The sequence below is a fragment of the Anguilla rostrata genome, chromosome 17 (genome assembly GCF_018555375.3).
Source record: "Anguilla rostrata isolate EN2019 chromosome 17, ASM1855537v3, whole genome shotgun sequence".
Taxonomy (NCBI): Eukaryota; Metazoa; Chordata; class Actinopteri; order Anguilliformes; family Anguillidae; genus Anguilla; species Anguilla rostrata.
The window spans coordinates 21,386,027-21,396,026 of NC_057949.1; the positions used below are offsets into that span (position 1 = coordinate 21,386,027).

At 52.0% G+C, this 10,000-nt stretch overlaps 1 protein-coding gene across 1 annotated transcript in view; it reads left to right on the plus strand.

The window, feature by feature from the left end:
• Positions 1-10,000, plus strand: part of glis2b (GLIS family zinc finger 2b) — a 42,423-nt gene that overhangs the window by 22,671 nt on the left and 9,752 nt on the right. The window contains exon 2 of the mRNA XM_064314341.1: positions 9,644-9,870. Coding sequence (XP_064170411.1) covers positions 9,681-9,870 — 190 coding nt within the window. The 5' untranslated portion in view covers positions 9,644-9,680. The remainder of the gene's footprint in view (positions 1-9,643; positions 9,871-10,000) is intronic.

Here is a 10,000-nt window from a genome sequence, read left to right on the forward strand (position 1 = left end):
TGGGCTGGGTCTCCAAAAACCTGCGTCGCTGGGACACGCCCCAGAAATCCCCACTGCTCCCTCAGGCTCCTGGCGGATTACCTGGAATTTACTGCTCTAAACAATTAACAACCCCTAATGAAATCCTTAATGAATTAATATGACCCAGAGGCTCTTCATCCACAGCGTCACTCGGGAAACGAGAGAGAGCGAGAGAAAGGGAGAGAGAGAGGGAGGGAAGGAGAGAGTGAGCGAGAGGGAGTCAGAAGGGAGATGAAGAGACAGACTTGGAGGCCGGGGAGAGGTGAGAGGAAGAGAGAGAGAGGGGGAGACAGTATTGAAGAAGCTGCAGGTGTGAATATCAGAGAGGGAACTGCAGATTGGAGAGGGCTCGGGGGTGTGTGTGTGGGGGGTTCAGTAAATTTGTGCTGGCCCACAGAAGGCCGAGCTGCCTGAACTTGTGACTCCTACAGCTATATTTTAATCTGATTGGCTCACAGCCTGCGGGTGAGAGTAATGGGGCCTTCCCTGATTGGCTCACAGCCTTCGGGTCAGAGTAATGGGGCCTTCCTGATTGGCTCACAGCCTGTGGGTGAGAGTAATGGGGCCTTCCTGATTGGCTCACAGCCTGCGGGTGAGAGTAATGGGGCCTTCCTGATTGGCTCCCAGCCTGCGGGTGAGAGTAATGGGGCCTTCCTGATTGGCTCCCAGCCTGCGGGTGAGAGTAATGGGGCCTTGCTGATTGGCTCCCAGCCTGCGGGTGAGAGTAATGGGGCCTTCCTGATTGGCTCACAGCCTGCGGGTGAGAGTAATGGGGCCTTGCTGATTGGCTCCCAGCCTGCGGGTGAGAGTAATGGGGCCTTCCTGATTGGCTCCCAGCCTGCGGGTGAGAGTAATGGGGCCTTGCCCCTGTAGAGTTGTACAGGGGCCCAGTATGGCAGAGCTCCAGCGGAGCTGCCTGGGGAGAAGCATGGCTCTCACTGCCAGCTCTTACTCAGACCAGCGGCCCCGCAGTCAGTCTGCCGCAGATCACCCCCGCGCTCCTCCTTTAAGAGGCACACCCCTCTAACGGAGCGCGCGGCTGGACTCTCGGTACGCTCCTGGCGTGTATCCACGGAGACTGTCTCTCATCCCCCGTCCCTCTCCTCGATTCCCTGAGCTTTCTGGACCCATATTCATTAAGGGCTGATCTAGGTTCAGGTCCCCCCATCCATGATGGAAAACTGATCCCAGATCTGCACCCCTGGTGATGTGCTTTATGAATACACACTCTGTGCTTTATGAATACAGACTCTGGGACTGGTGGCGTTCCCGTTTTAGGTTTTACATTTTAAAAACAAGCGTTTTTTTTCGTCTCTTCTGTGATTAATGTGGAGCATCTGCGTCGTTATGGGAGCGAGGAGAGCAGAAGCGAGGAACACGTGGGTTCGAAACGCAGCGCGAGTCACACGGCCGGCCAGCTGTTCTCTCCGGGAGTTCTCCCCTGAAGTGCTGCTGCCATTACTGCACTGACCGCTCGAGGGGATTTATACAGCATGCTGCAGCGAAATACACGACATTACGCATTTTAAAACATGTAAATACACACTAATAAATAAATTAATAAATAAAAGATGAGCTACACTGGAAAAACAACGAAGGATCGTGTCCAACAAACGAACTTTAGGTGGCGTTGTGCGTTTCGACATGGCTCCATTTGAGCTCGATGCTTTTCCTAGTCCGCCGATGAAAGGTCAGATTTCCTAAGCCGCCCGCGTCGAGCAGCCGAGGAAAAGCGGCGATCGCTCTCCAGCCCTGGTAGCCGAGCGCACCGAGGTTTCATTCTCACAGTGTAAAAGGCTCGGCTTAATAACGAACGTCTGCAGCGGTCGCGGAGCAGAAAAAAAAACCTGCTCCGTTACAGCACGGCGCAGAGCCAGGGCGTGGTCAGCTAGGCCTGTCACCTTGAGCACCCAGCAGCATCACAAACCAGGTTTGGTCAACCAGGAAAAACAAATGCTGCCAGCGACTGTTTTATCGATTAGCTGAATTCGCTAGCTCTAGAACTTGCGCCCAAACCCCTGCCTACTGGTCTGCTGCAGGAAACTGAGTATGCTACACACAGTTAGCGCTAGCTTGGCCCAGGGAAGGGAGGGTTTCAGCCAGCCAGGATGAGGGCGTTTTGTTCGTGCGCTAGCAGCCCCTGCTGGCCAGTCCGTTGGTGGCGGTCCGCCCGTGGAGCAGCACAGGAAAGAGTCTTCCTCCGACTCACGTCTGCGCAAGCCCGGCTAGCGGACTACGGCGCGGTGAGAAGGAGAGCGCGCGCTCGTCTGCGCTCTCGAATCGACAGCGGAGGTTCGCGCCAACGAGCGCTGATGGCGAAAGCCACTGGGCCATTTCAGAAATGGGAGAAAAGGGGGATGAAACGGTTAAGAGAAAGAGAAAAAAAGGAAGTGGGACGCGCCCACGTTCGTCCTGAGCCGGAGGGCGTGCTTGGATAAGCGGCAAGATGCGAAGAGCACACCTGTCAGGCCGGGTGATGTCACCTGGACCAGCTTCCAGTAGCAGGTCGTTCCAGTTATGTCCCAGCCTTTTTAACAGAAGTACAAAGAGAGCCATTTGTTTGAGTTGCGTCCCTGGTTTGGATCCCCGGTGGTGCTGCGGCTGCTGCGGCGTCGCATGCCTGTTCAGGACGGCGCAGGCATGCACATGCGTCGCCCAAACCGGTCCGGCCCGGCCCTCCGTTCTCACGCTCCTCTCTCCTCTCCGCAGCCCGCCAAGCGGAGCCCAGCGCTCCCCGCGCTGGGGGGGGACGCGCTTCGTGTGCGAATGTAACCGCGAAGAAGATGTAAACAAAAAGGGCGAATAAAGGGTGGCGGGGGCGAAAAAAAGAGCATAAGAGTTTGGGGGGAATGATTTCAACAAAAAACAATGTTTTTTTTTTATTTTGTTTTTTTGCTAAACAAATGAATCAGAACCAGACTGAGGGCGTGTGAACGCTATTGTTGTGAGGAGCATAAATGGCGGCCAGAAACCGCGTGGCATCTGGGTTTTCCATCGCCAGTGTGCGTGCGTCCCCACCAGCTAGCGAGCCGGATTGCTGTTTCTACACCCCCCCTCCCGCCTCCATGCCGTCCCCATCCCCACCCCCACCCCCACCCCACCCCCACTCTCTTCAGAGCAGTGTAACATTCCAGCACAGTGTCCAACAGTCAGGGGTGTACCACTGCTGAGTCATCCTGGGAACGGGGGGGGAGGAGGAGAGGGTGAGAGGGAGGGAGGGACGGTGAGGGAGAGAAGGAGAGAATGAGGGGGAGAGACAGAGAGAGAGAGAGAGAGCGCAATAAGGGGTGAGAGAGAGAAAGAGGGAGAGCAAGCCCTGGGGAGGGATGAGGCTAAAGTAAGGGGGTGAACTGATTAAAATGAGGGGGGGGGGGTGATTTATTGCAGCTGTTGCATCAGTAATTGTTTACATGTGGATGAACGCTTCGGATGAGAAAGAGCGGTTCTCTTTTTTGCTAAGCTCCCGGGACAGACGCCTCTGCTCCCTGGACTACACCAGCGCGGCGGGGCAGGCGGGGCAGCCGGGGGAGCCGCGGGAAGCTAGCGGCTAAAAGGGGTTAACGGCAGCCGCGGCGGCGAGAGGGGAGGCTGGCGGGAACCTAATTGGTTACTAGCGCGTCCTGTCGGAGGAGCCGGCAGAAGGGCAGACGGCGCTGCGGGCGGCGGGGTTTCCACACGCACCGCGGAGGCCAATCATTAGCCAAACTCCGACGGCGGCATACTTATCTCCCACCCCCCGCGGAGTTAAACACATATTACCCATCTGAGGAGACAGCCTGACCCGGCCGGCCCGGGACGCCCTCCTCAGAGGGCAGACTCTGCCGCAGATTAGGAGGCTCCTGATTAACGTGGCTCCCGGATTCACCCCCCCCCCCCCCTTCCCCCCTCCGGAGCGTCAATACAGCACGGAGGGGCTAGATCGCTTATCTGTACTGCGTGAGGGCTGGAGGCCTCTGTGTGCGCTGTGAGATTAGGCTTGGCTTTGCGTGTGTGTGTGTGTTTGTGTGTGTGTACATGTGTGTGTGTATTTGTTGTTTGAGTGGTAACGGCTTTCTGTAGAGTGTGTATGTACATGTGAATTTGTAGTGCAGTAGTTAAGGAAGTTGGCCTGAAGGGTTACAGGTTCAGTTCTGCAAAGGCGAGGCACAGCCTTGAGCAGAGTGCAGCGCTCCGGCTGAAAGTCTCCGGCGAACACGCGAGCGCACAAACAGCGCCGAACCCCGACGCAGCCCCGCGGCCCGACGCCGCGAAGCTGCGCATCGGGCATCTGAGGTCATCACGTTCCCCACCGTCCTTCTAACGAAGCGCCTCTCCGCCCACCAATCAAAACCATCCGCGTTAAGCAGCCGGCGCCGGCCTCCTGCAGCATCCGCAGCGCTGCCCTCCGTCGCGCTCCTTCATATTCATGAGAATATTTGGAAAATTGCGATATGTCAGCGGTATTTCAAAGGTAGGGAGACAAGAGAATTACATGTTGAGGATGGGGGGTGAGAAGCTCGCGGGCTTACAGAATCGTCAGTGTCAAAGGGCGCTTGCTGATCAGTTGTGAAGTCAATAATGACCGGTGTCTGGGCCTTGCTTAACTGTTTAAAGTTTCTGAAGCAGTTAGAGAGCTTGCCCCACAGCCGTCTGGGAGTGTCCTGAACTCAAAAGCTTTAGAATGTCCTGTGCGCATTCTGCAGCACTGCCGCACAGGTAACTGAAATGACGTGGTGCATCCGCCACGGTACCACCTCTGTATCTCCATGGTAACAAACTGCCACGGTAATCATGGCGAACAGTACATACACACAGTTACTGTACCCGTGGGGAATGGTGCATATGCACACAGCCACGCTAACCATGAACAGCACATGCATGCAGCTTCCATATCCATGGTGATGGCAGGGGAGACTGTAACCAGTTGAGTTCATGGCAAAATTCAATTCAATTTTATTTGCATGCTGCCTTTTACAAAGGCCATTGTCACAAAGCAGAGTAAGAGAGATCCAGGGGTCTGAACCTGAACCCCCCCCACCCCAATTCCCCACCAAGCGCACGCCAAGGGCAACAGCAGTAAGGAAAAACCCCCTGACTAGAAATAGCGGGAAACCCTGAGCAGAACCAGACCATGGTGGCCGTAGTGCTGCTAGCCGGCACCGGTTAACTGAGAAAGACTGAAACAGTAATATTACAGCGCGTAAATGTCCCGAGTCAGTGCGTAATCGAAGCCGGGGCCAGGATGACTGGTCATGTGGGGAGCCGGGCTGCTCGGCCAATGGGAGGCTCTGTCAGACAGAGGGGCAGACGTGGAGCCGGAGCGGAACCAGCTAAGTGTCCAGAGGACACCTGCTCCTCAGCAGAGACCTTACCAATCATACGCATCACTCACTGAGGGTGTGAACATGCACATCTTCACAAGCTACATACTTTCAAACTAATGTGCATTTCCACACCCAAACCACTTCTAAAATATGCGTGCACTGTTTTCCCTCATTATTTCAGTCCAGGGCCCAGCAATTATTATGTTACTGGATTTTGGTAGAAAATAACTAACATTATTGAACAAGTGCTAATTTAGGAGGACAGCAGTGGGACTTTAAAGTAAAATACTAAATTAACACAATTTATTAAAGAGGACTGCTGGTTTACATCCAAGATATAGTCTGTTTACACCCTTTGATAAATACTTTTAAGATGACAATTTTATAGAGAAGTGGTTGCCAAAACGGGCAACCAGACAGCACGAAATTGCGAACAAAACATGCAAACATTTATTGGTAAACCCTATATGGTACCTATATACCTATATGGTGTATGCCCGCTATTTGCTCATTACTTCGCGTAAACCTATTGCTTCTATAGTTCACACTTTTAGTGTTAAATTCTAGCTAATCAACAGAATGACAACCACCTCTGAGCTATATTAGGAAAGTAAAAAAATGCTCGTTTTTACCTCGTGTCAACAGCGCTGGTTGTTAGTTTGTGGTCGGTAGCAGGTGATACCTCCTGCTGTGCGCGAACTGCTAGCGCTGCAGAGGTGGCAATGCGAGGTAACACTTGCCTCAAGTTCAAAAACTCATTCCTGTCTTCTGCTGCGTTTTGTGCATCCTGAGTTTTTAAAATGTCGTTTTTTTGCAGACTTCCCTTCATTTTTTTCTTGTCTTATTTTTCGCGTTTCTCAGTAACATTTTTATAATTAGGCATCGCAGCTCGCTGGCTACTATTGGAGATGGGCATGCACGCTGTACGTTTCCTTTCTACTGCGTCATGTCCGGGGAAAAAAGTAAAAATAATAAAAATAGAACTGAGACCGGGCGATTTTATTACAGGGTCTGACAAATTTAAAAATATTTTTCGTTAAGATCAGTTTTGTTATTAGGAATTTAGCTCATCATAGCAGGAGATGCATACCAATGTGTTGATCGATCAAACAGGTGGAATGTGGGTTATGGTAGACGTCATCGTTGGCCGGCAGGAGGCATCCCTGTTGAAGGGGCTCTTTGTAATTGCCTGCATGTGCTGCTGACTAGCAGGCACCTGTAACCATGATGGACGGTGTAGCCACTGTGACCGTGCAGGTGGCGGACGGCTGCGTGGTCGGGCCCCGTAGAAACACGCGCGAACCACGGGAAAACCGAGCGCTAATAATAGAGTTTCACTAAATGAGATCACAAATGCTTGCGTATAATCATCAGACTTCTGGTTACCGTTTACTTTAACCGTTGCTCCTCAGATCTTTATGGTCTGTTGAATAGAAGAATTTGACACTTGGCCCTTTGTGGATTAAAAACAGTAATTTGTTAGCCATTGATGTTTTACATCTTTGGCTGGTTGCCATTTGTCAGCCTTATCTTTGAACTGTGCATAGTCATAGCATCAGAATGTTTCACACAGGCTGTGCTTAAGGCCTACATACTCTGTGTGCATTCAAGTGATACAGTGTATCGACATTTCTTCAAGGTGACTTTTTGTTTGTGACCATCTAACTAAAACTTTAAACTGAAAACAATTCGCAGGTTTGATTTGTTTGCATATAATAGGCTTATAAAAAGTCCTTGGTGGAACAGTAACGCTGTTGAAAGCTGTGATAATGCACTGTATAGGCAGCACGCTAGATATTCTTTTTCTCCAGAAGCTGATCAGTGATATTAGGTTAATGACATTTGCGTAAAACGATCGTGATCGCGAAACAGAAAATGAAACAATGGTAATTAGATGCGCACAATAAAACGCTGTTTTAATGCATTTCTTCCCACGCTGGCAGATGATTTGACAAATTACCCCGCCCACCCCCGACAGTTCCTCGGCACCAACCCGTTCCGAATTCATATGCAGATAATTGTGGGGTTTGAACAGGCACGGATACAGCGTCTCTGTGCTCACTCTTATCTGGTAAGCTAGTGGAGTTGTAGTTGTTGCCTCACGTAGCCTGTGGTTGGTGTGGTGACATAGCTGCATATGCTGGGTATGTTGGTATGCAGATGGGGGTTGTGGCTTTATGTATTGTCTGGAGGGGTAGGGCTGTTTCTTGGGTAAGCTGGTAGAAATGTGCCTTACTCTTATTTTTGTGTGATTTTTGTGTGCCATAATCAAAACGGGGTGCTGCTTCACTGTACTACTAAGGTGCATAGAAGAGTAGGAGCAGTAACAGACAAAAAATGCCGTCACAATTGGCAGAAAAAAGGGAAAGATGTAGGTTTTTACTGGACCTGCTTTTGGTGTGGTGTGTGTCGTCAGGTTAATGACAGGGCCTCCCCCCTCCCCTCACCCCCAAGCGAGTCGATGAACTTGGTGACCTCTCTCTCTCTCTGGGGCTCCTCCCTGACACCGCTCCTCATGTGGACCCAGGCCAGCTGCTCTCAAAGAACGCTTTCAGCACGAGGGAGAGGGAGGGGGGGGGGAGGGAGGGAGAGAGAGAGAGAGAGAGAGTGGGAGGGAGAGAGGAAGAGAGAGAGAGAGAGAAAGATGTTGCGTGCGTGTGTTTTTAGTGCTTGTGTGTTTTGGTGTGTGTGCTCCTCTTCAGGCTCTCTGCCCTGCCTATTGAGTCCTGTTAGGGAATGCAGTATCCAAGCCTCACTACTGCAGCGGTCTGCAGAGGGACCGGGAGAAAGGAGGCGGCAGGGGTGTGTGTTGAGTTGGGGGGTTTAGAGTGGAACTGCAGGGTGTGTGTTGAGTTGGGGGTTTAGAGTGGAACTGCAGGGTGTGTGTTGAGTTGGGGGTTTAGAGTGGAACTGCAGGGTGTGTGTTGAGTTGGGGGGTTTAGAGTGGAACTGCAGGGGTGTGTGTTGAGTTGGGGGGTTTAGAGTGGAACTGCAGGGGTGTTTGGTGGGGGTTGGGTTAGAGGGGGACTATAAGGGTTAGTGTGTTAAGTTAAGGGGGGGTAGGTGATTAGTATAAGATTGCAGCGGTCAGTGTGCTTGGGGGAGGAGGGTTAGGTGGTTAGTGTAGGACTCCAGCGGTCAGTGTGCTTGGGGGGGGGGGGTGTCAGAGAGGCACTGCAGGGGTCATTGTGGGGAGCAGGTTGCTGGGGCCTGGGAGAGGGGGGTGGGGGGCTGCTGGCGCAGAGGGGACCCATCTGGTTTGGATTGCACACATTCCAGTGTGTGAGCATGTGAGCAAAGGTCAGGAAGGAGGGGAACGCATGCTGATAAGATGTGTGTGTGTGAGAGAGAGAGAGAGCTAGCACATGTGTGTGTGTCTGTGTGTATGCATGTGTGAGAGATAGAATGTGTATTTGTGTGTCTGTGTGCGAGGTGTGAGAGACCAAGAGCTTGCATGTGTGTGTGTGTGTGCATGTGTGAGAGAGAGCTAGCAAATGTGTGTAAAACACAGAAAAAAAACACAAGTGTGTGTACATCTACACACTGCTACAGATATTCCCCCCACTTCCATATTGCAGAGTGTGATTCTGGTTCCTCCGTCCTGCATGTGTTCTGTACCTCAGTGAAGGTTGGGGTTAGGTCTGTTTGCTCAGGATTAATCCTGCTGTGGAAGGCCAGGCCTGGGGGACTTTAGCCTGCCCCATGCTGATGATGTGCACTTTCCTTTCTCTGTTTATGGAAATGTTTCCAGAGAAAAGAGTCGGTCCACCACCACAAAGCTGCTAAAATATGAAACACAAAATAAATTTCAGCTGTTTTTAAAGTTTCCAGTATTGGAGGATGTGCTTTATCGAATATGAGTATTATAATTGAATGTACATAATACACAGACCTATATGACACATAAATATACACAGCATTCATAAATACATTCTAGAAGTCACATGTGTGTAAATATAGCAGAATATATTCTGTCTGGTTAGCTTTGTGCCCCTTGCTCCTTCCTTGCTTGTGATTGGTTGACCAACTGACCTGGGGACTTAGATTGTTTGTAAATGAAGTCTATGTCCTTAAGTGTACAGTTCAGGTTCTGTGCTTGGGAGTGTTTGACTGACTGAATTCTGATCTCTGATTGGCTGTGAACACTCTCTCTCTGCTCTGCAGAGTTGGTCATGTGCTGTTTCTGGGATTGGTTGAATAAATGTCCATGTGTCTTTCTGATTGGCTGTAAATTATTCTTTCTGCTTAGCAGCATGGCCGATATTCCATGCCTGTGATTGACGGACTGCGGGGATCTCACCGATTGGCTGTTCTTGCAGGTGGGCGGCGCCCTCCCCTGGGCCTTGTGCTGCAGCCATGCTGTCCCTGGACGAGCCGCTGGACCTGAAGCTCCCCCGCGGGCGTGGCGGTGGGCGGGACCGGGTGGCCCGCACCCCCCCTGCTCTCACCCCCTCCCCGCTGCTGGCCAAACGCGCCAGGCAGCTGCGCATGGCGGACGACGGCACGGCTGTCATCGTGCCCGCCTCCCCGGCCTCCCCCCACACAGGTCAGCTCAGCTCAGCTCCCGCCCCAGGCTGGGCGGTCGGCACGGCGACACCAATCACAGGCTTTACACAGACGCGGTTGTTATATAATGCGGCGACTGCAGCAGTAGGTTAAAACTATGGTGGCTCCGG